A 27656-nucleotide genomic window follows, 5' to 3' on the forward strand; every position below is an offset into this window, starting at 1 on the left:
TTCCCTGCTCCGTCTCAAGAAGTTGACGAACGAGGTACCACACCTCCATTCAAGCGCAATGCCGCCAAAACACCCAGCACTCCTATGACAGCTTCGAAAGCGACCTTTTACAGGCGTCAAGACGATGAACCTGCGGTGCCGCTCAACACTCGCAGTAACAGTACTCAGCCTGGCGCTCGTGTGCCCCATTACGAAGAGCCCAGCAATGGTGTGCTTCTGCCGCCCTCATCCCCAGCCAAGCGTCAGGCCATTACTCCATTCACCTCGGGCTCATTGCCTAAGCCTAGCTCCAAGTATAGCAAGCCTCCGAGACTACCGGACGAGTTTACTCTGGGCAACCACGATGCTGAACCACTTTCTTCTAAGCCGATGGGCCCAAGACCACGGGCTATATCTAAATCAGTCAAAGAAACGGCGTCTATCAACACAGTGTCCTCTACAGAAGATGCCGAACAGCCGCCTCCTTCTACCACTTCAGGTCTGCGTCGTAAGTTGAGCTTGGGATGGCGTAAGACGCCGCCTAAAGCAACAAGCGCCTCAAACGCAGAGCCTTTGAAGCTTCAGACTACCAGGTACGATGATATGCCCCCGCCCAAGATCCCTGCGTCTGCGACTTGGAGCACCGACAGTCCCATCTCCACATCTAGCAGTGGTCGTCCCTCGTTCGAGAGCACCAAGCTCGAGAGCCACAGGAGCAAGGCTTCTGTTTCTTCCACTAACAAAGCGCCCCATCTTGAATCTGCACCAGCTGTCAAGCCACCAATTCCAAGCAACATTGCAGTTCGCCAATCTCAGACGAGCAGCAATACTGCATCGATTGCCCCACCGCCAAGTCAACGCTCTACGTCGTGGTCTATCCTTGGCAGCATGAACCGCACTTTAGGCTCAAGAACTACATCTGCGCCACCTAAACCTCGAACAATCAACGCTCTACAGCTAGACAAGGACGATATCGCCGCCAATGATGAGATGAGAAAGCTTTCAACAAAGAGACGCGATATTGATGTGGCTGCTCGCGGGACCGAAGAGTTGCGCAAACGTGCTACTCCAAAGGATAGAATGACTCCTGCGCAGGCTATTCAATCTTCAGCTGGACTTCTGAATATTTATGAAAAGGGAGAAATCATCGACTACAAGGATGGCGTTTGGTTCTGTGGCTCCAAACAAGCAAAGAAGCATGTTGGAGACATATCCGCTGCTGGAACCACAAACTTTGGATATGACGATGAACGAGGCGACTACAATCTTGTCATGGGTGATCACCTAGGATACCGTTACGAGGTGATTGACGTGCTTGGTAAAGGAAGTTTCGGACAGGTAGTGAGGTGCATCGACCACAAGCTTGGCACTCTCTGTGCTGTCAAGATCATTCGCAATAAGAAGCGGTTCCATCAGCAAGCTCTGGTTGAGGTCAACATCTTGCAAAAGCTTAAGGAATGGGTACGTCTCTCAACAATTTGTGTTCGATGACATTGTGCTGACCCAAGAGTAGGATCCTGATGAGGCTAATGCAACACTAACAATCACATCGTCCTTCTACTTCCGAAATCATCTTTGCATCACATCTCCCTCTCTCAGCATCAACCTGTACGAATTTATCAGAGCCCACAACTTCTCTGGCTTTTCACTCCAGCTTATCCGCTGTTTCGCACGCCAGATACTCGCCTGTTTGTGCCTGCTACAATCCAAGAGGATCATTCACTGCGATCTCAAACCAGAAAATATACTTCTCTGCGATCCTCGTCGAGCTGACGTCCGCGTCATCGATTTCGGCAGTTCTTGCAAAGCAGATGAGAAGGTGTATACGTACATTCAATCGCGTTTCTACCGTTCACCTGAGGTTATTCTCGGAAGTGATTATGGTCTTGGAATTGATATGTGGAGTTTCGGATGTATTCTTGCAGAGCTTTTCACCGGATACCCCATCTTCCCTGGAGAAAACGAGCAAGAGCAACTCGCGTGTATCATGGAAATTTTCGGCCCACCTGCTCGCGACATCATCGAAAAGGCCTCACGAAGAAAACTATTCTTCGACTCGTCACTCAAGCCCCGTGTCACAGTATCAAGTAAAGGCAGGAGGAGGAGGCCCAGTAGCAAGACTCTCAGTGGTGCCATCAAGTGCGAGGATGAGGCTTTCTTGGACTTCCTCTCCCAATGTCTTCGCTGGGATCCCGAGAAACGTCTGCGCCCAGACCAGGCGGTCTCCCATCCCTTTATCACCAATGAGCCGTTCAGAAAAGCTGGACCTGTCAGTTCACGTACAAGGACTGCAACATCAGCTGCATCGTCAACTACGACCACAGCATCGCAATCTCCAGTCAAGCGTGTACCTCTATCAAACTCGACCATCCCGGCCGTGTCATCACAAGCAACAGCTGCAACTCCACGTGCGCGTCCGCTACCAGATACCCCGAATACAGCCGCGCGTAATGGAAGCGCAGCGGCTCCTAATGTCAACAATACCATGAATCAAACAGTCAAATCTGCAAGCGTAGGCAGGCGACAGAGCTTGGCACCAGGCTTGCAGCAGACCGTGAGCGCACCACCGCCTCAGATCTCAATCAGCCAAGCTATGGCTGGCAGCAAACGAGCCAGCAATGGCGCGTTGCTAGCACAGCAGTACCAACAAGTCGGCTCATATGGCAGCCTTGGTGTCAGTGGTTCCTCGACCTCCAGCAGCGGTCTGCCGCGCTCCGTTAGTGGGAAACTCGACCTCGCAGGTGCGGCGGCGAGAGAAAGCATGGGAGCCACTGCACGGTGGAGGTGAGAAGAGTAGTTATACGCCACCAAGAACATGTTGAATCGGATCATGAACGAAGCGAGAACGAACAAGGCAGTTCATGAACATTGGCATGTGACCCACGAAAAAGACGTGATGAAAAACGATGAATTGTATCTAACTCCGGGTATTAACACTTTAATTATATGACACAATTCTTTGCATTATGCTCTCTTGAGCATCTCATATCAATTGACTCTCGTTAGACCTGATTCCCTTCTTTCTTGTTGCCTCCCAAAAACTTGTTCTTGAGTTTAGCCATACCTAAACAGAATCATCAGCTCTCATGAACCATGACAATACCTCTCAGAAATGGAGTGTTACTCACCAGGCACCAAACTATCATATCGTTCCTGCTTTCCCATCAATCTATCTGCATCACCTTGTTCTCCCTTTTTGAGTGCTGCCATGACGGCTGCTGCTTTTTCTCTTGCCGCGACGGCTTCGGGCGATGTCATTGTTTGGGCATTGGAGACGTTTGCATTTGGTGCGTGGGTGAAGGGGGTTGGGTCCCAGGCTGAGATGTCGTTGCCGCGGTGTGCCATTTTGGGTTTTTTGGAGGTTTGGTTGTGGGAGGTTTGTTTAGAAGTTGTTATAGGTGGGAGAGTCGTTGGAGATTTTGATTTGGAGGAGTACTTGATATGTTATGATAAGAAAACCCGACTGTGATTCACCGCTCTATATATACACCTCTGCCCTACACGATCAACATGAAGATCTAGACGTTCGTGGCTTGTAGGGTTGTCATCTGACATGTATCTCAATCCTTTGCTAGAGGCGCAGCTGATCGTCGGGAGTCATTATGTCTCGCATCCTAAAATGGACGATGAGTTGACAAGGAAGTTTCGGACGTTGATCGCTTCCATGCATCCTTCGCGTTGCTTGGTGGAATGTTCGTGGAGGCTTGGGAGGCTTGTGTTTGAATCCTTCGAGCGTCCACTCAAGGCTGTGTTTGCCGATGTTACGGACGTAGCAAAGCATCATGATCGTCGCTAGATGTGATGACTAAGCAGATCATGAGGGTGGGAGCACCCTGTCTCTATCGGAGGCCACACCGACAGCGACGAGGTTTTGTCCAGTTCATAGGTATCAGGATTTGCAACATGCAGGAGATGGAGGCCATGTCTCTGGTCATGAATTTGCTTGTTCTGCATGTTCATGTGCTGGAGGGCGTACTTGTAGGAAAGTTGCATTAAAGAACCTGGAAATAACGCGGGATTTACTGGCCGTTGACTGCAAATGTGACTTCTATGTCACACCTCTTGTCCTCAGAGCTCCCTTGCGTCGAGATGGCTCACCAATTGCGCCTTGGCCTTGTAGCAGGATGAAAGGTTTCAAGTTCTCGCACATGATGAGCATTGCAGGCCGAAGGAACGTTCCTCAGAGATACTCGGCACACGAGAAGCTATTGCAGACTACCGATCGAACTCGAGTTCATCATCATCAAAACACCGGCTGAGCCCGTACCATCAGCATCACGGGCTCTGCTACCACACCAAACGAGACTCTCAACTCTTCGGGTCTTGGATCATGGTCGCGACCGCTAGAATGGAAGGAGAAATCAAATCTAGCTGCTAGCGCAGCAAGCAGAATCATCATCTCGTCTCGAGCAAACGTTTCCGCGATACAGCATCGTGGTCCTCGTCCAAAGGGCATGAATGAACACTGCATCTTCGCCCCTCCTTTTTTGTCTGATAGCCAACGCGTCACGTCCCAAGTCGAGGGACTGGGTAATGCTGTACGAGAACCACTTAGAGATTCGCTTGTAGGTTCTCCGCTTCGCCAGTATATTGATGATCTTTGAATCACCCAAGGCGAGATCGCGAGTATTGTACCTTGTGGTATGACTTGGTTGGATCCAGAAAGCAGCGTATCAGTCCGCGCTTCTCTGTATGTGAGTGCGACCAAAGGAGAAAATCTTAAAGTTTCATCACAGACAGCTGCTAGAACGGACATCTTCTTTAACAGGTCAGATGTCACAGGTGGCGCATCAGTCTGGCCTGGGGCAGGGAAACTGGCGCGGACTTCTGTACGCAACAAGGCCTGTACACCAGGTCTAGTGGAGAGATGGTAGATGGCCCACGCAAGAGCGACAGAGACTGTTTTGTAACCTGTTGCGAGAAAGGTGGTGCACAAATCCAGCATTTCTTCATCGTTGAGGTCCTCCGACTTAATTGCTGTGTCCAGAATATTCTTGTCAGGTAGAGCGCGAGACGCAGGTGTGTACTTGAGTCATATGTAAAATCAGCCTTGAGTCTACAACTAATCATGGTACAGAGCCGTGGAGGTTACTCTGACAGCATGTTGTGCATACCTGAGATTTTCTCTGCGCAATTTGTCTTTGACAATAACCCCTGATGCGTCGCATAGATCTCTTTGTCTTTCGTACGTCGTTGAATGGAAAAAGAGCAAGAAAAATATGCCACGGAAGGATTGTCTCCAAGGCCATCTCCATTTGTGCAGATGAGCCCGATGTTGTTGCGAATGCATCCCGGAATTCTTGCAGTAGGCCTTGAAACAAAGAATTGTCGTTATTGACGGTTGATCCGAAGAAGGCAATGAGTACAATTTTGAATGTGGCTTTCTCGAGCCACTTGAGGATGTCGATAGCATTGTCTGGGCTCAATGTGTGCCCGTCAGTATCAGTGCTATTGGTCGTAACGTCCTCAACGAGTAGATGGGCATTCTCCTAGAACACGGGGCATAGCTCAGAAACATGCTGTGCATAGAAGTCAGAGTTCACGATCTTCCTGCAACGTATGTGGTCTGGCCCATCGGTTACCACCGGGCTATATTTGCCCAAGATTGGAGACAGGAGGCGGCGGATGAGGTAAGAACGCCCGAAATCGTAAGCCTCCGAATCCATGACTTGTTTGATATCCTTAGGGTCCATGAGAAGCAATCTTTCAGAGTTCAGGACGCCAAAATATCGAATAAGCTGACTGGTGGAAGCCTGTCCGTGGAATCTTGCAAGATCACGACCTGTGGGTTCTCTAAACAGTCTTGTCCAGATTGGCTTTTGGGAGGCGGTTGGGAGATCGCGAAGGCTGCTAAGGAAGAAGGGCTGGACGAACATCGCAATGGCGATGGCACAGATGCTGGAGAGGACAGCGAAACAAATGGCAAGAAGCATAGTAGGAAGCCAAGGGTAGGGATGGCCAATGGCGATGTTCATTAAGATAGGGGCGGATGTCGCGAACAGGATGAATCGAAAATAGTTGAACATGATGAAATAGTTGTGTTAGGTGATATTAGTCGATGTTTTGCAACAAATAGTCCGATGTTGGTCCAATTCGCGAGGACCTGTCAAGGACATCTGTCACCTTGATCGAAAGCTCCTTCCCTCCCTCAGTGCCAAGGAGTGTCGCACTACTATCGAGATGCTAAGAACTTCGATAGTAGCAAGGGAAGCTTCCATATGAAAGCAGACTTCTGACTAGACCCGTGTCCAGATTGAATTTGGCTCTGAAGATGCATTCTGGGTACCGAGCTCAAGCGTGCATCTCTATCGCTTTTACTCACTGTGCGTTGATGTTAAATGCTGATGAGCACTGAGCGATACGCTGAAAGGAGAAACGGGAAGCTGCATTGTTTTCATCCAAGCCGCCGCTGAAACGAACGCCTTGCTCACTTTGGGAGTGTCTCGGGTTTGCACGTTTGTCTGTTTGCTCGTTTGCTCGTTTACACACGAACAGAGCCTTCCAACACTACCAGACTCCTCTCTTCCTCCACCTCACTTATCATCACTCTTCTACCTTGTCAATCCTTGGCGCAAATCAGGCAGTCCACACGACTCAGTCTTCCTATTCACTTGCCTTAGCTATGGCAGCTTATCGCTGCGCTTCAGGTCCTTGCCGCAAGGCCGGCACTCTTCGTTGCGGTAGTTGCAAGACAACTTACTACTGCAGCAAGGTTTGCCAGACGGCTCACTGGAAGAGACACAAGCTCACCTGTGACGGACCGGATTCTTACTCACCGTTGAGACCCGGCGTCTTCAACTTCTTGGGACTGCCTTGTAGACTGCGCGATAAGGTCAGCCATATCTTTGTTCCACGACCACCTACATAGACTGATTGATGTAGATCTATGAGGAAGTCATCGTTAGCAAGCTCCATCCTTCTGATCAGGCCAAATACGACGAGGCTGTCGCTCATGATAGCGAGCCTGATGTCCGTAACAACCGCAGAGACTACCTTGATGTCTTCGATCGTCGTATCATGGTCTCGCCTGAGTTCACGCTCACCATTGTCCGTAACACTCCCATCTGGGGTTTCAAGCCTCTCGTCCTTGCTCGTGGACTGCTGCTCGCCAACAAGCAGATCTCTCAAGAGCTCATGGAGATCCACTTTTCAAAGAACACCTTCCTAGCTCTGGTTCAGGATGACCATGTCTGCGACGGATCTCCTCCGGCTTTCCGCAACTATGTCGCTCACTTCACCAAAGCCAAGAATCTGTACATTGACATCGTCACCAACAAATGCCATCCTGGCGAGAACGGATTCCAAGCCAGCGTCAACACCGTCAAGCGTCAGTTGCTTACCCTCATCCTTGCTCTCAACCGCGCTGGCACCGCTCTTGATTCCCTGACTGTGCGTTACCACTCGCGCTTTGATGGCGAGATCGAAGACCTTCGCATCGACGCTGACGGTCTGGCTGCTCACCCACAAGCTCGTCCCATCTGGGTCGTCGACCCTCGTACCGACAAGTTCCGCGTAATCGAACATGCAGAGATGAAGCAGCTCTACCTTCACAGCGCCACCATCGCCAAGACTCTCTGTGCTCTTGAAGTTCCCGTATCCAAGTTCCGCATCTTCGGCGACATGTCCGGACCTGATCTCGCTCGCCTGTCCCGCAAGTTTGACTTCGCCATCCCTCAGGTTGATGCGGCGCTCGACGAGTATGACCAGCGCATCAGTAAAGATGCAGAGAATGCTCGAGAAATGGCCAGTAGGGACACCGACACCGCTAAGCTCTGGTCGGACCTGGCCAGGTCTCAGGACCGAATCTTCAGCACGAGAGTCTCGCTCAGACGTCGTGCCATTATGGCCGCTCCACCTTCATTCGTCCCTGGCGCGGAAGAGGAAGCCCGCCGTCTTATGGACATTGCTCGCTCAATCTGAATTGCTTGGTCGGTACCGAAATAACGTCATTCTCTGATCAGGATTTGGGTTGTGGCAGCTGGATGGTTTCCAAGTATGGCGTGAGAAGCTCAATGCTTTTGTTAGCAAGGATGGCGATAGAGATACAACTGCAAAAGTCATGGAAGATAGAAAAGACCAAAAACACTATTCAAGCCCGGGCAGGAAGTTTATCTTCATGGAGATCACCATGGTGACAGCTTTAGTTTGGTATCGTATCATTTTCGATGGCCTTGTTCAGAAAGTCTAGCTTCTCTAAATTCTTTGCTCTATAGCGTGTGGAGATGAAACAACTTTTGTTATAAACAGCAAGGCTTACTTTGCCCAGACAAGAACACCAGGCTTGGTCTCGTGGTCCACAACATACTGATGTTGGGTCCAGGCTCTCCAGAGAGCCTTGAGGAATGAAGTGTTGTCACGGATGTACTTCTTGCCGAGCATAGGCTGAATAGCACCAGTAGCCTCCTCAGCGTGGTAGAAAGGAATGCGACTATTCGATTTGTCAGCTTGTTGTCTCGAATGTGGGTACTGGTGCTGTAGAAATCTTACGGGAAAAGGTGGTGGACAACGTGGAACTCAATGATACCATGGAACAGCTCACGGCCAACGAAGCCGAAGTCTCTGTCGACGGTGGCCAGAGCACCCTTCTCGAAAGTCCAGGTGCCCTGCTCAAAGTGCTCGGCATCACCGTGGTTGTGGTGAAGGTAAGTAATTGCAACTGAGCTTTGTTAGTAATTGTCTTCGACGTAGTATCTCCGAAAAACGACTTACCAAGCCAGTGGTTGACCCAAAGGTAGGGAAGACCGTAGAGAAGAGCAACCTGAGTCAAGCCCATAACCAGAGTAGCGTAGTAAAGACCGTAGCAAAGAGCAATAAGACCAAGATCGGAAACCAGAATAGCCAAACGCTGAGAAGGAAGGTAGATAGGAGAGAAGGGAGAGTAGTGACTGAGGTTGGAAGTGGTACGAGGATCCTTGAAGTTTGCAAGACTCTTGTAGCCAGAAGAGGCGTAGAAGAGCATGTAAGCTTGCCAGCCAATGAGTTGGTGTCCAACAAGGAAGATCAAGCTGACAATAGGTGCATCCTCGGTCATGTGGAAAATCGCCTTGACCTTTTCCTGGACCTTGGACATGAGATGCATGCCGTCGTCCTTCTTTGCGGGGACGAATGCAGTATCCTTCTCCATGTGGTTGGTGAATCTGTGGTGTCTAGCATGGCTGTATTTCTTGAGGTCGGTCAGCAAGGTTGTACAAAACACAAGAAAATCATGATTTCGTGCTAGGTAAAGCTTCGTGCCAAAACATGCCAATTGGCGTTTTGATGGCAAACCAGCACGACCTGAACACTCATAATAATCATGCCATTTCAAGATTAACGTACCCAAGAGAAGTAGGGAACACCCAAAAAGCTGTGCATGATAAGACCGAAAGTGTCGTTGGCGGCGCCATTGTCAAACATGGCCTGGTGACCACACTCATGAGCGAGAATCCAGATACCGACAAAGACGAATCCCTGGAAAACGCTGTAAAGAGCCCACAGGGCACATCTGAGAGCGAATGATGGTGCGTATTGAATCTGAGTGCCCATGTAGAATACAGTGCAGACGAGGGCGATGTCTCGCACAATGTAGCTCAGAGAAGTTGTCGTTGACTTCTGGAAGCAGTGCTTGGGAATTGCAGCTCTCAGCGAGTCAATTGACGTGCTGCTAGTCTTGACTTCGGAAACTGCTTGAGCACCCATATTTGCTGACTCTGAAATGGTACAAATGAGTGACTGGTCAAGCAATATGGTCGATTGCGATTTGTGGATGCAAGAAAGGTCGCGCAGAAAAGACTCGAGTCGGTTGACTTTTCTTTTGGCAATTGACAGATCCCCTTTAACCAATCTCGTTGAGCATCGAGAACGTGGCCCACAATAAAGCATTGGTGAAAATATGCTCGGTAGGAGCGCCGATTGGTACAAGCTCGGTGTCAGGGAGGGTTAGACCCTGATCAACGGCGTTCGAACCACGACTTGGCTGTGGAAAATCCACTTCATCCCGTGTTTCTGCATCGCATATTTTCTCACATTATTTGTTTGAGCTTTGCACGGGTGGTTTCTCCTTATTTTCCAAGGGCTTGGTATCGATGCCAAAGCCATCGCGGCGGAGCTGTGAGCTGTTTTCTATCCTTTCGCTAGACCGTAGATTTTGTGCCCTGCCAAGCTCTGGATTCTTTTTCTCTTCGATCGGATGTCGTTGTCTGGAAAAACGTTTCCAATGGCACTTTATCAAGCACAACGTGTCCGCAGTATGCAACCACAAATGGGAATGTTCAGCAAAAATCGACGTGGCTGTCAACGTCGCTTCGCCAAGAGAAGAATTTCCACCGGTATTCGCCGCAGCGTATGTCGATTCTCGCTCTTGCAAACCTACACCATGAGACGGCTCTAGTGCGAAATCCTCCGAAATCTCTGCTTGCTGATGTTTCTTGATGCTGCACAAATGCTGGCCTCCAGGCAGTGAGATGAAACTTCTCGGAGTGAAGCGAGTACGATATTTGTACCATGGTAATCCAGACGTGTGCAAAGCACAAACATATTTGCGATCTGCATTGCATATTTTTATGTTGCAATTATCCCTGGACCAGATCGACCATTGCTGAGCAAATAACGTACATCATCTTTGATTTCCGATGACCGCAAGTCTGAGCTGGCCAAAATATATTGTACAATTTGAAGGTGGTTTCGGCAGAAAAATCGAGCTCACAGACGATTTGGACCGTCGAGGTGTTGTCAAAGTCTTTCTGCGTTAGGAGGATAGTCTCTTCTGCTTTGGGATGGTTGCTCACGACCTGAGGCCGGTTTGTGTATCTCTACACCTACGTGCGCTTCACTCTGCCATGTCTTGCAACGACAACCTCCTTGGAATGATATGCTGATCAATAGGTAGAGTCGAAGCTAGTCAGCAGTCGGTGGCATACACCCTACGGGACGGCAAAGCAGACTCGCGTGTGTCAAGAGCTCGGTGTCAAACCAGGCGGCTTGTCGTTCCGAAGGCAAGAATATCAGATCCGGACTTTGACCAGGGAGAGTGATTCCTTCGAAGGCACTTTTCGGACGTGTTCCTGGTCTGAATACACTCTGCAATCTTCATGGTCATGTTTTACCGTGCCGCTATTGCGAGGGCGTAACTTTGGTAATCAGCTCATTCTCTACAAGAAGCCGAGACACGATATCAGTGTCTTGTGGACGTACATAGATGTTCCCACAAGTCTAGACATATTTCTTCTGTCAATGCAAAATCATTCCTGGTGAGTCGGAAAGAGGGTGAGACGAATGAGCTGCGAGCATCAGCTGCCTTAAAGACGCTTCTGAGAAACGACTGGATCATCCTAGTCAAGCCTTCTATGCTAATACAAGAGACGCGATTACCGGCCTTGAATTGTATGCCCATGGGGGGAATGATAACGATAGAAACGGTGGACTGGTGAATTGTTGTTAAGCTTCTTCGTGCCCACATTGTGACATCACTCAAACAAGCTGGGCGTCTCCTGAAACAACACACTCCGCCTCGCTCGTCCGACCGCATGTGTGCACATAGTTTCGTGTCATGCTCATCAGCGCCCGAGGACCTTATAAGATACGACCAAGCGGATGCAATGGGAACACAGATTGATGAAAAGCAATGCAAACACAAACATCTCTATCGCGGCTGGTAGAACTCAAAAAGTGTGCCATTTCTAATTTCCGGACGATGTCATCGCTTAGCTGCGCCAAGCATCCCTATACCAAGCTGAAAGGAGAGTGCTTGTTTTCCACAAGCTGCTCAGACAAGCAGATGTCAAGATCCAATCAACGAGATTTACAATCTACATAGCCTGATCTCATAATACCACGAAGTCTTTCAATTCACTTCTGGGCATAGGCAGTCATGAATTGACCTGCTGTCCATGGGTGGTTGGGCCTCGGAGAGCCCAGATTCAAGATTGACACAGCCACAAGCCTTGGCCGATCGTGCATTTGCCAGCGAATAATTGTTTTCCTGCAGGGGACTGCTGCTGAGTTAAAGTAAGCACTTAGAAACAAGGAAAGCGCGGTGAAGACGTGCGAGGCGCTCTCCTTGAGCTAAAGCGACGACCTGCTCCATGATCTGATAATTTTCGACCGCTCCCCTCCACCATTGACTCTCATTTTACACAATCTACGAGTCTACTCGGATATTCTGTCGCATCGCGGGGTGGAACATCAACAGAGCCCAGCGCCAGAGAGTAACGCAACAATTCACGAAGCATCATGACAACTCCACGTCGCGCAAGTCAACAATCGACAAGTCCATATACACACGAACCGAAACCTCAGCAAGAGCGCGAAGATGGCAACCTGCCCCAATACAACTCCAATGGCCATGTTGTGACTCGAGGCATCCAACCTAACGGCGAGAGTGGCAGACAATGGTTCCATCCTTACCATTTCTTGAGGGTGTGTTGGGCTAGTTCATGTACTGCTTCCAAGTATGTAAATGTTCTATGGCCGTTCGTTCCTGCCGCTATTGCCTTGGTACGTATCCCATCTTCAGTACCCTATCGTTTCCATCTTGCTGACGCTATGGTTTCAGCACTTCGCCAGGCCCGAGCAACACCTTTGGATCTTCATCCTGTCTTACGTCGCCATGGTCCCCTCAGCAAACTTGATAGGCTTCGCGGGTCAAGAACTGGCGAGGAAGCTTCCAACTGTTCTCGGCGTTGTCCTTGAGACCACATTGGGATCCCTGGTTGAGATGATTCTCTTCATTGTGCTTCTGGTCAACCAAGGAGCCCAAGGTGTTCCTGTCGTTCAAGCCGCCATTCTTGGTAGTATTCTAGCGAACTTGCTGCTCTGCATGGGACTCTGCTTCTTCTTCGGAGGCCTGCGCCGCCACGAACAGCAATTCCACGACGTCGTTAGTGACACAGGGAGCAATCTCATGCTGGTTGCTGGCATGGCCCTCGTGATCCCGGTCACTTACGCCAACGCTCTTAGAGGCCGCGAGAATCTGTCTACCAACCAGCTCGAGCTCGAGGTTGTCAAGATTTCTCGCGCTACTGCTATCGTTCTTGTTCTGGCATTCGCGGTTTACACCTTCTTCCAGATGAAGTCGCATCATGGATTCTATGATGACATTCTTGAACAGGACGAACAGAATGACGTGGATCGTCATCGTGATTTGGCTAAACCGAAGCTGACCCTCACTGAGTCCGTCATAGCTCTTGCTCTCGCCATCACTTTCGTCTCAATGATGGCCGTTTTCCTTGTTGAAAACATCGATTATATGATCCATCACCGTCATATATCGGACTCCTTCCTTGGCCTCATTTTGGTTCCACTGGTCGAAAAGGCTGCCGAACACATTACCGCGATCGATGAAGCATGGGATAATCAGATGAACTTTGCCCTGTCACATATTCTGGGTGCATCTATTCAGACCGCGTTGTTGAACACTCCTCTTGCAGTCATAGTTGGTTGGGGACTGGTAAGTCATTTGGGTGTGAGTATGATCATTTATTTGGTTGCTGACAGTGTTGTAGGACATACACATGTCTATGAACTTTGAGATGTTTGATGCAGTCGTCCTCATCCTGGCTATCTTGGTGGTCGGCCAATTCTTGCGTGACGGCAAGTCCAACTATCTTGAAGGAGCGCTGTGCTTCTTTGTGTATGTGCTTATCGCCGTTGCTGCTTTCTATTATCCCAACCCAGTCGAGGGGCACGAGACTGCGGGCAGTAGTGTGTCTGAATAAGACGTTACACCAAGTTCAAGTGACTAGATTGGGACCATGCTGGTTCGTCAAACGAAGATGGGAAGACCTCTACGGACAGGGCTCTTGGTTCGAAAGAATTTTGCATTTCTATAGCTTACAATGTCACTGTGCGTTGCCATGAGTGAAACGGAATGTGGGACTGCGACCCTCGTATTTCCATACGAGAGGCTTTGATAGGTGCAGCTTTATAAACGCATAGTAGTTCTGAAGGAATAGGCCAGTCTCCACTGACGGTTGTTTTTCCAGACCTCTTGAGCTACATATGTAGTATCGAAGCGAGTTGTGTATGTTCACGGTATGTTGTTGTTGTTGTTGTTGTTGTATACTGTTTTTGAGATTGTTTGTTCTCAAGAATCGCTACGGCAGATGAGCTTCTCGCCCAGACCGAGACTTTATCAAAAGTCAGACTGCCTCAATCCAGCGCCTGCTTGGCCTTGACGTACGGAATGTGATACGCGGCGCCGTCGGCAACATCAGCGGCTGTCGTATAAGGTACGAACTGCCTACATTCCTCGTGCCCCCGAGAAACCGGCATCTTCTGTAAACACATCGGGCCGAAGGATATTACTTTTATCTTCCGTTCATGGGGTTTGGAAACTCCATGAGCATCAATTTCTGTTATCTCTTGTTATTCACTTATTTCCAAGAGGTGTTCGTCATGACATACACTCATTTGACTTCCAGATCCCACCAGAGTGCAGCTCTGCTGTGCCTCGTCTCTCTTTTACCATATTTATCAAGAGCACAAAATGCTTGCAACATATATAATCCTGCCAACCAAGGTGTTGTATATCAGCAGGCGGTGTCCGTGAATACTTTCGTTCAATCAAACACTACGTTTTTTCCTCATCCCGAGGCGCAAGCGATCACTGTCACAGACGCTCCAACATCGTTCGATCTTATCACGACACTCTCATGGACCAAAACCGTCTCTTACACAGGTTCTGCATCTACTGTCGTCAGCGCTTCGGTTTCAACGACAACCGACTCGACATTCATCCTGTTCATTACGTCTGATACGAGGCTACATCAAAAACGTCAAAATGGTTATTATATGAACGCGAATGGCACAGTCAGCAATGATTGTTCAAGTGCACCCGTATATTCAATCACGAATGGCGCTTTGACAGCGACGATGAATAATGTTGTCTATTACTACTCGACCAACCCAGGCGTGGCATACGCCCCCTTCGTGCCTTCCCAAACTCCAGGATCGATTACGACATCATTCTCGGCCACGAGTAATGGTCAGCTTTCATGGTTCAACTCACAATTTTACAACGGACAGGCACAGTTTTGCTCTTTGAATAATGGCACTGTTTATGCAGTATTTCAACAAGACGCAACGCCGAATGGGTGCATGTTCATTCAACTCTCTTTATTCTCGGTTTCTTCGTGTGCCAATCTGGCTATGAGTTCTGGACCAAGGTATGTTTCTTATCATACATTCATTTACATAAACTTACATTCTTGTAGTGGTGCAACTGGAGCAACTGGAGCAACTGGAGCAACGGGTGCTACAGGACCAATAGGTCCGACAGGATCGACAGGTCCCGCGGGGCCTACAGGAGCAACCGGTGCATCAGGAGCAACTGGAGTAATGGGACCCACAGGATCGATTGGTCCCACTGGGCCTACGGGGCCTACGGGGCCTACGGGGCCTACAGGAGCAACAGGAACAGCAGGTGCATCAGGGGCTTCAGGTGCTACAGGACCAACAGGTCCTAGTGGTCCTAGTGGTCCTACGGGTCTTATTGGTCCTACTGGCTCTACTGGTCCCAGCGGTCCCAGCGGTCCATCAGGGCCATCAGGTCCCTCGGGGCCTGTGGGTTCTACAGGTATACAAGTGAGTATCATTCACATTGGGTTTCCCATCATGAATATTCAAACCACATGCAACTATCAAAACTCACCTACTATTTGAAAACATACTAACAACTTCCAGGGACCAACAGGGTAATAATCTCCCCATCGTTCACTCGATTACAACTAACATCTTTCCTCAGACCCCCCGGACCAACGGCAACAGGCATTCTCTACGGCTATCTCGGTTGCTACGTTCAAACTGGATCAAACACCACAACCACCGGCCGCGCTCTCACAAATTACCAAGCTACCTACACCAACCAAGTAAACAGTCGTTGCAGCACCACCTGTCTCTCGCAACAGTTCGTCTACTTTGGCACCGTGAATCAGGGTACTACGGGTGCCGATTGCTGGTGTGGCAACACTATTGCATATGTGACTGTTGCGACTGGTCTGTTGAGTGGAAGCACAGGCGAAGCAGGTGAAGTATGTACCTTTCATTTCTCTACTCATTCTTCACTATCCTCTCTTATTCACAGTGTTGCTGAATTGGTTCTTGACGGCGTTCAAGAGCCTTTGCTAACGACAATGACTCCATAGAACAACTGCTACCTATGCAACGGAGCCAGTGTACCAGGAGGAGTACCTGGTGCTTGCGGCAACTATTCGATCAGCACAATTGCCATATTCGCTCGCTCCTTCTGAAAAGATTGCAGAAAGATTGCAAAAAGATTAGAGAGATGGTGATAGCGTACCCAGTGTGGGAGGCGCGTTGCAGCCAGGCGTTCTTGCTATTTGGCAGGTTCAATTCTTTCGTATGTCAAATTTATTATTCAGGTTGCAAAGCCTCTTAGGATCGTGCATGCTTCCACATCACTGCAATTCATATCGTTCTTCGATATAGTAAACAGCGTAATAAACACTATGGAAAGGCAGAATTTTTTGCAAGTAGAAGCACATGTGGACAGAGAGCTGATGAGTTATTGTATCTCAGTGGAACTATCGTGTTTCCAGTTAACATTGTGCATTTGTATAGATACACATTGCAATTTCAAGCACATGAGAAGGAAGAATACTCGGTCATTTTTTGGTTGTGGCTGATTGTTGAGTGTTTGAAACCCATCTAAACCACGAAGCAGGGGCCCAAACAACCTTAATTTGCCTGGCCTACTCTAAGGCCTAGCGGACTCAATAGTTACAGAAGGAGCAAGCAAGGTGTTAAACTCTGAATTCCAGCGGCAACAACGATGTTTTGCAAAAATTGAGCAACGCCAGAAGGTAAGACAGAAGATTCAGAATTCATTCAGATGGACGTGGTATATCCATCAGATCCTATTATACATGGCATTACAACAAATTACTCATAACCCTCGTGTTCTCAGTCTCAGTCGACAAACCTGTCTGACAACCTTCGTTCCACTCGTACGAAGCTTGATTACAGCTTATGCTGAGTACTTCTCCTTCTCTTCCTTAGCCTTTCTTCTGTCACTAGCACCCTTGATGAAAGTGCTGAGGTCACCAACAGGGAGCTGGAAGGGAAAGTCAAGAGCAGCGAGCATAATGGCGAAGAAGATCCACCAGCCGCACATGTCGGTGACAAAAGTGAGTGCTCCGGCAGCGGTAAGACATCTGGTGGCGGTGGCAGCGTGGGCAGCTTGTCTAGCCGAGTTTGTGGCGGCACCATAAGCAAGAGCAAGGTTCCAGTAAGCACCAGCCAGGCAGCCAAAGGCGAGGACCAAGGTGAAGAAGATCATGGCGAAGACAACGTTGGTGCGGAGTGAGCAGATGAAGTAGATCAAGCACAACATGCCCATGAAGACGAGGAAGAAGGCTATCATGAAAAAGTCAATAAGTTGACGAGTTGATGTGTGACAATCAAGTGATACGAACCAAAACTGGCATTGAACTCGACGGTCTGTAATCCTTCGGCAGGGTTGGTGAGGCTAGGTGAGAATGCTCCGTATGCATTGTAGAATGGCTGAAGAGTGGCAGCAAAGGTCAACCAGAAGGCACCGAATGAACCGAAGACGACGAAGGGGAATGTGTTGCCGATCAACCACTGATACAATGTTAGCAAGGAAGACCGATCACGTAGGTGTCGACACTTACCTCGCCGATAGAACCAAGAATCATCAGAAGACCGCCAAAAAAGAAGTAGGCACCGATATCAGAAGCTCCGGTGCTCGAGGAGCCTCTCCAACCCATCAACATACAACTCAGGGGCGTCAAACTGAGAAGGAATCCACACAAGGCGCTAGACATGTTGTCAGTGGAAACCCTCAAGCAAGACCAGCCTCGAAGTGACTAACAGTGGAGTGGGGTTACCAAAAGTCTTTCTCAATTCACCAGCGACCTTGTTCTGAGGAGACAAATAAATCTTCTCAAACAGCTCGGGAGAAATCGAAATACTGCCAGCTGTACGAATCCTCTGCAGAGCCGTCTCGCTGTCAACATCGTTTCCAATGTGGTTGTTATAGTCTAAGATAATGTCAGCTATAAGGCTCTATATCTGCTCAAAATCGACTTACCATTGAAGTCCTTTTCGATTGGGGGGCTGGCCTCGTGTGTAAGGTGATTGGTCGTGTTGTAGTTGTCCTCGTGGGGGGTAAGGTGGTTGGTTGCGTTGTAGTTGGCCTCGTTTGCCATATTGACGGCTTGTAAGAATGTTATAATGGAAGAATAGATATCTGGATGGAACAGGAAAAGGACGATTGCTATCACAACAGAAGACACCTGCATATATACCTTCCACAATGTGGCTCCAGACGCACGGCCGCACTAAGTCCGAAGGCCCCGTCTCGGATAGCACAACCACAATCAATCCAGAGAAGATCAGAGCAGGGAGGAGCCATACCCCGCTGTACAGGTCACAAACGGCTCATGATCTCCTGACTTTGTGCCCAAGTACAGATTTGGTGTGATCGACCAGGTGTACGCCGCTGAAAGCTACCCCAGACGCCTTCATCCGGTTGAGCGGTTGGCTTGGTCGTTGTCAAACTCATGCCTGGCAATGAGAGACACGTTCTGCCCTGCAGAGCCCGGACAGATGGCCATGCAAGATGGCTGACACGGTAACAAGCATGTACGAATCCAAGTTTCCAATGCAGTACTCACCAGATAAGATGTTTGTGTGATACAGAAAGGCGAACCAATAACAACCAATGACTAACGTTCCAGGATCCCTCCGGACATGCGGATACTCGAGTAGCCATATAATTGTACAAGGTTAGCGCGGCGAAGAACAGCTTCCCCGCAAGTCAATCCGGGGCGTCTGGGGAGTCGATCTGGGGGTGGGTCATGGACTCGCGTGGCGACGTCGATGTGGCATATCAATAGTTGGCACTCGTATAGGAGCTGCTGGCTGTAGGCAGGAAGTGTCATACGATTCTCCCTTTGATTTGCTTGTGTCTCACACACCAGATCAATCCTAGATCTCATATTACCTGTTCCCCTGGTCACGAAACCATAGGTGAGCTTCGAGCAAACTGTTTCTTTCGGCATCAGGGATTTGCAGAACCAATCCAGAGCTGTTTCGTAGCAGATCATCGATACCTGGGGTGGTACAATCCCAAAAGGCTTTCGGCCATAGGCAAGGCACCGTCGTGCGATTGGACGTGTTCTTGGTAGACGACCCCGCGCGGCAAACGGAGGGGGGAAACGACCGCATACCAAGACTCCAAGGCCATCGGGCATGCGGCTGGCTGGCGATGATCGATTCGTACAGGCTGGCGAGAGAGTTTTGCTTTCTTGTTGAAAGATCTCCGAAGGTCACGAGCCCTATATGGGTATGTCTCTTTCAGCACAGAAGAGGGTGTGGAGTCGCAAAGCAGCAACTCGAGAGGGAAGAGCGGTAATAGCCAAAATGACATCATGCACAAAGTGTTTAGATAAATGGCAAGAGCGAGTCCATCCACTCAATCTCAGTCTGTGTAAGAATTGAAGCGTCAAACCTCGGCTGACAGCATACTCGTACCACCTGGATCGACTGGCTTTTCTCGTTGATCGACTATAAGACCTCTTGTGTCGCGGCTCCCAGACGCCGGAGCAGCCAATACCAGCATCATGACCGTTGCACGGAGCCAAACTTACGTTGATGACGAGGGCAAGCCTTTTCGGCGCAGAAGCTCAGCTTGGGAGAAAAATTGCGAAGTAAAGAAAGAAAAAATGTACTCAAGTACAAGGTCATTATGATACATGCGTTACAACGTTAAAAAGAGCCACCACCAACTCATCATCTACCGAGAAACGAAATCAAAACATCTAACGCCGATTTATCGTGTATCTATCCCAGGAATTGGAACAAACAGTTAGCCAGGTCATTCAAATCATTTGTGGAAAAGTCTCTTTATTCCAACAGTCGCGTTTCCAGCTTTGTCACTGATCCACGTACCACTTCCGTCCAGGAAGCTGAAGGATGGTATCTTGCTGCGCCAGCCGTATCGTCTTCTCGAGGCAGTCTTACTGCCTGTAGAACTACGGTCACTGAACTTCAGCTTGCCCTCCATGATGGAATGGATGGCGTTGATGAGCAGGAAAGTCGAGGAGCCGATGGCACGGAACAAGGCCAGAACAGCAACAGCCCATAAGATGAACTTGAGATAGACGTTGTTGGCAATACCCGTCTCGCCGTATGCTCCACTGACGGCCATGGCAAGGATGGCGTTGGTAGACATCCAGATTGTCACCATGTAAGTTCTGACTCCACGGTAATAATCCTCTTGCTGCTGTGCTGCGCTCGGTGGTGGGTCAATGACCTCGACGCGGTCGCGAAGGTTGCGAAGAGCAGTGTCGTAGCCACTATCGATGTCAAGCTGCTCGCTCGGCATCTCGAGTTCAACAGTGCCGCCCTTGGAGGCTTTCGCAGCTCCCAGATCTGTACTGACAGTATTGTCACCCTTTGTGCCCCAAGAAATATCATGCGCGTTGCAGAAAGCGAAGATTTGAAGTGTGCAGATATAGCTGGGTAGCATGCCAAAGTACTGAGCGGAACTAGTGAACATATGCCAAGGATCCAGGTAGAGGAAAGACATCAAGAAGTAGAGGCCAATTGTGCTGAGAGTGCTGACAATAAAGTTGGTAAAGAGGTTGTTGCCAAGATGCATCTTGCCTCCGCCAAATTCTTTTACCACAATCCAGATTGAAGCGAACGTGGTGTATGCCATGACAATACCATAGATAATCATGGAGCCCAAGAACATCTTTTTCGATCCCTGTGGTCGATTGCCCATGCTCAAGATGAAGTTCATAGCAATGGTCAATATGCAAGCATATCTTAGAACTGTGAAGACATATTTGCAGAGATTGACCTTTGCTCCTGTAGGGTCGATCTTTGGATCCGAAAGAGAACCAGCAACAAAGTAGAATGTCAGATAGAAGTTACCAAGCGAAAACCAAGTAAACGTGAGCTGAATGAATTGATAGATGAATTCGACATGAAGTAGCGCTTTGCGGATCGGAGAATGCGACGTCGTCCAAATTTGTTTGAAATGCAAAAGGGAGTAGACTGCAGCGAAGAATGCACCATTCAGCCATCTACGGCGCTGAGAAATGAACTCTGGGACAGCATCTGGATAGGTCAGCAGAATTCGAGAATTTGGTTTTGGAAGGTCACTTACCAGGTACATCAGTTTCACCAGTGGCTTGTCTGACATACTTCAGGACCCAAGATTCGTTACGCTTGGCGACAAGCTCCCAACAAAGGATACGATCTTCTGCAAGATACATGTTGGCGGTGAAGACGTCTGCATCTTGACCGTGTAGAGTCTCGCCCTTGAAGTATTGGCTAAGAGGCCCATGTCCAGTCTCATCATTCTGGAGGGCATGGTATCTGTACGCACTAAGAGCGCCAGGCAAGACAGTGATATAACCAAAGACAGATTCGAGCGGTTTGTCAAGAATATTAGACATTTTGTACTCGAAATTCTGGGACGCCACAAGTGGATTGAATAGCCCGAGCCAATTCTTTCCCTTGCCAGCCTTGATCTCACCAGCAGCACCTGCAACGTTCGAATCGTTATCAAATGCCTTCCAAAGGTGATAAAGAGAAGTGTCTCCTGGTCTTGTGCCAACATCTAGCAGAATGCAGACATTGGGCTTCAAGGCCTGTCCGAACGCATTGAAGAACCAGCGATGACTGTTGAGTTTCTTTGCATTCTTTTCTTTCATGCAGAAAATCATCTGGCAAGGCACAATGCCTTTTTCGGCGCCTTTGAATTTGAGATCGGGATCGAGAGATACCTGCGTGGTATACTCATAAACGTGACCAGTGACTTCACGTTGGTTCACAGAGTTCTTTGCGATACCATCTTGGTACACTCCCATGGCAGCAAGAGCATCCAGAGTTCGAGGATGAACCTTTTTGCGTCCATCAGCAATGATACAGATGACAATCTTCTTCCAACCGTCCTTGCCCCATGTTCTGGACTTTTGTCTGCTGCAAAAGTGAGCCACATTGCGCATGACACCGTGCATGGTGCGGGTAAAGTCGAGTTCGTTCTCGTTGTACATGGTGATACAGATCAGCAGCTCGGTCTCCCGGGTTGTGTTTCCAATCTGCTGACGGAGCTTGTAACCACGCTCGACAAACTCGTTGGGATCGCATGTGACAGCCGTGTATCGCATGTGCGTGAATTCGATGTCATCGCGACGGGGCAGGAAAGAGTACAGAATGGTGGGAATTTTGCACTCCAAGATCAGTTCTCCATTGATGAGCTTGACCTCCTTCTTGGACATGACTGCAGGTCTCACGCCACGACGTTCTTGCTTTCCATCTGGAGCGGGCTCATAGTTGCCTTTCTCATCGTAATCGTCTTCGTCGTCGTCGTTGTAACTTGAGTCGGACACGAACGAGTCAGTCTTGAGAAGGTCTGGTCGCTCATCGTCTATGAACGGGTCATCATCGCCATCGATGGGGATGGCTGTCATGTCTGAGAGATCCTTGTCGCCGTCGGATGAGTTGGGTCGCACACCGGCAAACAGCGGGGCTGGTGGGAGGGGTCGCTTCGGGCTTCCACCATATTTACTAGAAGGTGAACCTGGTCGCGGACTGCCGTTGATGTCGGCAGGCTCATAGGGAGCATTGTACGAGGGCGGGACGGCATAGTCGAGGGAGGTGCGGGTGGGAGACCATGAGTGCGAGGGAGAGTGGGAAGCGCGGGACGATGGTCGGTCGTAGTAGAAGGGCGGCACGTCAGATGGTGGCGGAAGGTTGGGGGCTCCGTCGACGATGGAGACGGCTCGTGAGGGTGGGCGCGAGGGGTGGTATGGTATGAAGGTAGCGGGCATGGGTGGAATCTCCTCGGCGGCTTCTCTGGAAGATTTTGTTAAGTGATGGTTCTTCTTGTCTTTCTTGTTTGTCGAAAGCGACGTCTGTGCCTCTTCAAGGAGGTCTTCAATAGCATTGCGCTCTTTGGGGTGCTTTCTAGGCACACTGAATCTCGAGCGGGTGTTCTGGTCTGGCTTGTCGTCGACTGGGACCGACTTCTGGGGCTGAGAAGATTGCTGGACATACTCTTCGAAGGGACTTTCATCAATGTGCGTGAGCAACCTCATGGTCGATGCATTGTGCGAGCTGGGCGCACCCTCGTTGTCACCGTAGACAGACGAGTCGCCATAGCGAGAGCCCATGTTGGCGGTTGGTATAATGAGTGACGGCGCAACAAGCGAGGAATGTAAAGCTGAGTCTGCTTGCAATTACGCCATGTGCACACTGGAGAAAGACGCTTGTGAGTTTAGCAGGATCAACAGATCAAAACGGCGGTCAGACAAAGCTCAGATATGTCAAGGCAAAAAATGGGTGAATTAAAATTAACACTCTGTTAGGCGCACCGTCTTTCTTGATGATGGTGTGCCTGGTGTGAGATGGACCGGATCATGTTGTTTGTTTCACGGCGCACGCGGAGAAGTTGGCGTGGAAACAGACGCTCGGCACTTGGGCCGCCGATCCTTCCGGCAAACAATCAATTGTCTATTTTCCTTCTGCCTTTGCATAATCAGGTCCAAACTCCTTGTACCATCTGGAAATGGTTAGTATCGCTTCCTAAGGGCTCCAAGGCATCATGTCTGAACTCACCTGTCTACCACTTTTTGGCTCATGCCAGCTCCGATGCAATCACGGTCCTCTTGCCATCCCTTCTTGAGCTCATCCATGAACTCTTCGACAGACAGCGCATTGGCATTCTTATGTTTCTTGTTGTCGTCTGGGTCCTCTCTTTCTCTGTGCAAGTCGGTGCCAACTGATGGTGGTGCAATCTCGATCACCTTGATGGACGACCCGGCCTGCTCCAACTGAGTCCTCAAATTCATCGTGTTGAAATGCACAAAGGCCTTGGTGCCGTTGTAGACTGGGTTGATGATGCTGAAGGGAATCAAGCCGAGCACCGACGAGACGTTCATGATGACGGCAGACTTTTTGGACTTGAAGTGAGGCAGGAAGCCGACTGCCAGATGCATAGGTCCTCGAATGTTGATGTTGATCTCGTTGTCTCCTTTCTCGAGGAACTCTTCGGCTGACATGTCGTTTACGTTAAGAGGTCTCTGGACGCCAGCATTGTTGACCAGGCAGTCCAGCTCTGGGTGCTCCTTTGTGATCTTCTGGATGAAACTTGGGATGGAATTGATGTCTCCCGTGTCCAAGACATAGTAGTCGGCGCCAATTTCCTTGCTCGTAGACTGTAGCTTGGACTCAGTACGGCCTACGATGATGACCTTCTTTCCTTGTGAGATGAAGTATTCAGAAATGGCTCTTCCAATACCCCCAGCGCCTCCAGTGACGAGGGCACACTTGAAGTCTAACGATTTAGGCGACATGTTTCTTTGAAGTTCAAAAGATACCAGTATGAGCTGATGAATGTATGCAGTCGCAGATATGTTGGTCCTCTCAAAAAAGTGATACAGACTCGCCATAGTAATGATGACGTACGTCAAGATCAGCTCCGACACTTCCGACTTGGGAGCTCCTGCAAGTTATGCCACGACGACCTGCGCGTGCACACATCCAACGTTACCATTCATATTTTTTTCACATTCGGTCTCCATCGTTCCATCAGTATGCCAGAAGAGACGTGGTCGTTAGGTTCCATTTATGATTGCCACTGCATGGGCTACGATGCAATGCGCCAACTTCTCACGCAGCCAGATCCGATAGCTCGTGCTCGTGCAATCGAGCAGACTCGCAGTTCACTGCTCGACTCATCGATTTTCCGCTTCTAGGAGAAGATGTGTCAACCAGTTACGCCATCGATCAGGAATACTCTACAACACAGCAATCGATTATTGACCAGAATCATTGGTATGGTGATCTGAACCCCTGCACTTGGCAATTCTGACAGTCCGTCCCAGTCGATGCCTATATTCTTCTCGAAACCAGTCCATTACCGCAGTGGGATATGTCCGAAGAAGGTCGTGAGCACCTCGAGGACTTGACTCTCCACGACTTGCTAGTCTGTGTCGTGCCCCTGCCGAGATCGGATCGGCTGCCAAACAACAACAGACTCGATTACCTGGCTTTTATCAGCCTGAACATGTACAACGTAAGTGTCGACTCGGATGAAAACATCTTTCTGGTTGCTGGTGAGCCCGCTGGCGACAAGCGCTCGGCCCTGAACATGCTTCTATGGAGTATCCAAACACGCATCGCCATGAAGTTCGTCATGACGGAAGAAGTCACGATCAGCCCGTCGTAGTACGCACGTCCGCTCTCTTCTGTTCCAGCAAGTATTCAAAACATTCTTGTTGTTCCAGCGTTGCGTCGAGCTTGTGGAGATGACGAGTGGTCCGATATGTTTCGGCTGCTCGTTAGCTTCATGCTCCCCCTGCGAAGAGATGTGCTCAGGGTATGCGCAGGATTTCGAGATTGCCGCAGATGCCGTTACCGCTCTAGGTCCGAGTTTTAGACTTTCGTCTCTCGAGTCTTCAAACGCTCATTCTACTCATTCGAGATAGCATCACTCATGCACTTTGCTACCCATCTGGTTCTAGTCGCGTGAGAGGGCCGCGTGACTTCACCACTCAGTATCGCTCAAATCAACTATTCTCTACATCGTTGAAGCCTGTGTGTCTGAATTCTAGTGCGCCGAAGACCGCCATATTATAGCCATAAAACTTCGCAAGCCTACGTATCGTCCACGAGACACAAATTGGTCTCAATGTAGTTCTGTAGCCGCACTTCTGATCTGGAAAATGGCTGTACAGTTTGAGAGGACACATATCCGTAGGGAAATGTTGAGTGTAGAATGGCGATGGAGTTTGGCACATAGGCAGGTTACACATATGTAAGAGCCGCGTCGAGGCATGCAACAACCTCATGCGGAAAGCGCGGGCCGTCGTCGATCGCCAGAAAAAGCAATGGCGATCTTACGCACATCAGATCTACACTCACCAAACGTCATACAAGGTCAACCTGGACAGTTCAGAGCCATGGTTGACTTATCCACAAACCAGGGTAGCCAACAAGCAAAAGGTGTACCTCGCTATCTTGCATTGCCAAAGCTTCTACGACAGCCATGAGTGATCAAGCCTTGCAATCCCAAGGCTCTTATGAGCATTCGAAGACCAAAACACTATCGCTGCCGCCGAAAGACAACCCTAGAAATTGGCCAACATGGAAGAAATGGGTCCTCGTCAGTTCTATAACTTTTGTTGACTTGACTGTATCCTGGGGAGCTTCAGGGTTCAGCCCAGCGTCGACCAAGTTCGCAAAAGATTTTGGAGTCTCGAGCGAGATTGGGACTTTGGGCTTGTCCATTTATGTTGCAGGTCTTGCTTTGGGGCCCATGTCACTCGCGCCGCTGTCAGAGGTGCGCAATACCATGTCCATGCCACTTCGCTCAACACGACTAATACTTGACAGTATTTTGGACGGACGCCACTGTACATCATTCCATATGGATGCTTCTTGCTCTTTCTCCTTGGCACTGCTCTCGTACAGAATCTGGGTGGATTTTTGGTCTTACGATTCTTGTCGGGTTTTTTCTCATCGGTCACTGTTGCGAATTTTGGGGGCACCATCGCGGATCTGTGGGACGTTGAACACACTGGAATCGCCATGTCTATATTCTTATGGGCGGCAACATGTGGGTCACCATCCGGCTATTTTCTGATGTCGTGGGTCGCTCAATATCGTGGTTGGAGAGATGTCTTTTGGGCCTTGCTAGGCATCTGTGGTGGTGCGTGGATTATCGTGTCTGTCACACTGCTCTTATGCGGTGAAACAAGACACAGTGTTCTCCTTCTCCGCCACATGAAAGCTGAAAGACGACGAACTGGCCGAGACGACCTGGATGTTCCAGAAGAGATGAAGCGTCGTGGTATTCGCCAACTGTTTAAGATCGCTCTGACTAGACCATTTCGCTTCTTGTTCTCTGAAGCCATCGTTATCTTTGCAGCCTTGTACAATGGCTACCTCTACGGTCTGAGCTTCTTGTTCAACGGTGCATTCAGTGTCATCTTTGGTCCCTCTGGCAAAGGCTTTGAGACCTACCAAGTCGGACTTACATTCCTCGGTATATGTGTTGGAATTTCTCTGGGACCTTTGACAAACCTTTGGCAAGAGCGGTACTACCAGAGGAGAATTCAACGTGCCGGGGGAAAGAACATACCAGAAGCGCGCGTGCAGCTTGGTCAAGTAGCTGCGGTGACGTTTCCGATCAGCTTGTTCATTTTCGCGTTCACTTCATACGTATGGTTGAGCTGGGTTGGCCCCGTCATCGCCAGCGGCCTGTGGGGATGGAGTTTCTACATCCTCATCCTGATGACTTATACGTATATCGAGGATAGTTATGGCCAGTACAGTGCATCTGCTCTCGCAGCAGTCGGTCTGGCCAGGAATGCGGCAGGTGCAGGATTCCCCTTGTTCGGACGACAGTAAGTTGTGTTTTGACAATTGTTTGTGACCATGCTGACTTTATTTTAGAATGTTCGTCAACGAAGGTTACCAGTATGCAGGCCTGATCTTGGCTTGTCTAGCGCTTGTTTTGATGCCTATTCCGTTTATTCTGGGTAGATACGGTCTCAAACTGCGGCAGAAGAGCCCTTGGGCCAGCGAGATTATGGAGCACGAAGGGCAGTCAGCAAACCAGTCCGACGAGGAGGCGATTCAAGATGAGGAAAAGGTCGGCCAATAAGGCGAATATAGACTTCGGGGCGAGGCTTCATTGC

At 49.4% G+C, this 27656-nt stretch overlaps 13 protein-coding genes across 13 annotated transcripts; 7 read left to right on the forward strand and 6 right to left on the reverse strand.

Annotated features, from left to right (window-relative positions):
• Nucleotides 1–1059: 1059 nt before the first annotated feature.
• On the forward strand, nt 1060–2221 carry M437DRAFT_35683 (kinase-like protein; the record flags this gene model as incomplete). Its single annotated transcript, XM_041019315.1, has 2 exons — nt 1060–1440; nt 1493–2221. Coding segments are annotated over 2 exons (1110 nt in total), but the record flags the coding sequence as incomplete, so codon positions are not given.
• Nucleotides 2222–2981: 760 nt separating this feature from the next.
• Nucleotides 2982–3324, reverse strand: M437DRAFT_75257 (uncharacterized protein; the record flags this gene model as incomplete). Its single annotated transcript, XM_041026384.1, has 2 exons — nt 2982–3043; nt 3108–3324. 2 exons carry the CDS (start codon nt 3322–3324, stop codon nt 2982–2984), a joined length of 279 nt encoding a protein of 92 aa, XP_040879738.1.
• Nucleotides 3325–4222: 898 nt separating this feature from the next.
• M437DRAFT_75258 (cytochrome P450) lies at nt 4223–6005 on the reverse strand (the record flags this gene model as incomplete). Its single annotated transcript, XM_041026385.1, has 3 exons — nt 4223–5005; nt 5094–5468; nt 5562–6005. The coding sequence occupies 3 exons, from the start codon at nt 6003–6005 to the stop codon at nt 4223–4225; spliced, it is 1602 nt and encodes a 533-aa protein (XP_040879739.1).
• A 596-nt stretch (nt 6006–6601) lies between these two features.
• Nucleotides 6602–7899, forward strand: M437DRAFT_48493 (uncharacterized protein; the record flags this gene model as incomplete). The annotated part of the gene is made up of 2 exons (XM_041021676.1): nt 6602–6811; nt 6862–7899. 2 exons carry the CDS (start codon nt 6602–6604, stop codon nt 7897–7899), a joined length of 1248 nt encoding a protein of 415 aa, XP_040879740.1.
• Nucleotides 7900–8232: 333 nt separating this feature from the next.
• On the reverse strand, nt 8233–9657 carry M437DRAFT_48225 (uncharacterized protein; the record flags this gene model as incomplete). The annotated part of the gene is made up of 4 exons (XM_041021619.1): nt 8233–8407; nt 8467–8635; nt 8689–9142; nt 9298–9657. The coding sequence occupies 4 exons, from the start codon at nt 9655–9657 to the stop codon at nt 8233–8235; spliced, it is 1158 nt and encodes a 385-aa protein (XP_040879741.1).
• Nucleotides 9658–12189: 2532 nt separating this feature from the next.
• On the forward strand, nt 12190–13673 carry M437DRAFT_48575 (Ca2+:H+ antiporter; the record flags this gene model as incomplete). The annotated part of the gene is made up of 3 exons (XM_041021692.1): nt 12190–12453; nt 12512–13405; nt 13461–13673. 3 exons carry the CDS (start codon nt 12190–12192, stop codon nt 13671–13673), a joined length of 1371 nt encoding a protein of 456 aa, XP_040879742.1.
• Nucleotides 13674–14352: 679 nt separating this feature from the next.
• Nucleotides 14353–15618, forward strand: M437DRAFT_48980 (uncharacterized protein; the record flags this gene model as incomplete). The annotated part of the gene is made up of 2 exons (XM_041021760.1): nt 14353–15122; nt 15477–15618. The coding sequence occupies 2 exons, from the start codon at nt 14353–14355 to the stop codon at nt 15616–15618; spliced, it is 912 nt and encodes a 303-aa protein (XP_040879743.1).
• A 74-nt stretch (nt 15619–15692) lies between these two features.
• M437DRAFT_48535 (uncharacterized protein) lies at nt 15693–16205 on the forward strand (the record flags this gene model as incomplete). The annotated part of the gene is made up of 2 exons (XM_041021684.1): nt 15693–15986; nt 16101–16205. Coding segments are annotated over 2 exons (399 nt in total), but the record flags the coding sequence as incomplete, so codon positions are not given.
• Nucleotides 16206–16942: 737 nt separating this feature from the next.
• Nucleotides 16943–18146, reverse strand: M437DRAFT_75261 (GPR1/FUN34/YaaH-class plasma membrane protein-like protein; the record flags this gene model as incomplete). The annotated part of the gene is made up of 5 exons (XM_041026386.1): nt 16943–17331; nt 17391–17559; nt 17610–17754; nt 17810–17978; nt 18029–18146. The coding sequence occupies 5 exons, from the start codon at nt 18144–18146 to the stop codon at nt 16943–16945; spliced, it is 990 nt and encodes a 329-aa protein (XP_040879745.1).
• Nucleotides 18147–19825: 1679 nt separating this feature from the next.
• On the reverse strand, nt 19826–22784 carry M437DRAFT_75262 (chitin synthase, class II; the record flags this gene model as incomplete). The annotated part of the gene is made up of 2 exons (XM_041026387.1): nt 19826–21066; nt 21116–22784. The coding sequence occupies 2 exons, from the start codon at nt 22782–22784 to the stop codon at nt 19826–19828; spliced, it is 2910 nt and encodes a 969-aa protein (XP_040879746.1).
• A 682-nt stretch (nt 22785–23466) lies between these two features.
• M437DRAFT_75263 (short-chain dehydrogenase) lies at nt 23467–24308 on the reverse strand (the record flags this gene model as incomplete). The annotated part of the gene is made up of 2 exons (XM_041026388.1): nt 23467–23515; nt 23572–24308. The coding sequence occupies 2 exons, from the start codon at nt 24306–24308 to the stop codon at nt 23467–23469; spliced, it is 786 nt and encodes a 261-aa protein (XP_040879747.1).
• Nucleotides 24309–24716: 408 nt separating this feature from the next.
• Nucleotides 24717–25183, forward strand: M437DRAFT_84428 (uncharacterized protein; the record flags this gene model as incomplete). The annotated part of the gene is made up of 2 exons (XM_041028101.1): nt 24717–24789; nt 24840–25183. The coding sequence occupies 2 exons, from the start codon at nt 24717–24719 to the stop codon at nt 25181–25183; spliced, it is 417 nt and encodes a 138-aa protein (XP_040879748.1).
• Nucleotides 25184–26002: 819 nt separating this feature from the next.
• On the forward strand, nt 26003–27622 carry M437DRAFT_48905 (MFS multidrug transporter-like protein; the record flags this gene model as incomplete). The annotated part of the gene is made up of 3 exons (XM_041021745.1): nt 26003–26296; nt 26350–27362; nt 27412–27622. 3 exons carry the CDS (start codon nt 26003–26005, stop codon nt 27620–27622), a joined length of 1518 nt encoding a protein of 505 aa, XP_040879749.1.
• Nucleotides 27623–27656: the final 34 nt, after the last annotated feature.

The sequence above is a fragment of the Aureobasidium melanogenum genome (genome assembly GCF_000721775.1).
Source record: "Aureobasidium melanogenum CBS 110374 unplaced genomic scaffold scaffold_10, whole genome shotgun sequence".
Taxonomy (NCBI): Eukaryota; Fungi; Ascomycota; class Dothideomycetes; order Dothideales; family Saccotheciaceae; genus Aureobasidium; species Aureobasidium melanogenum.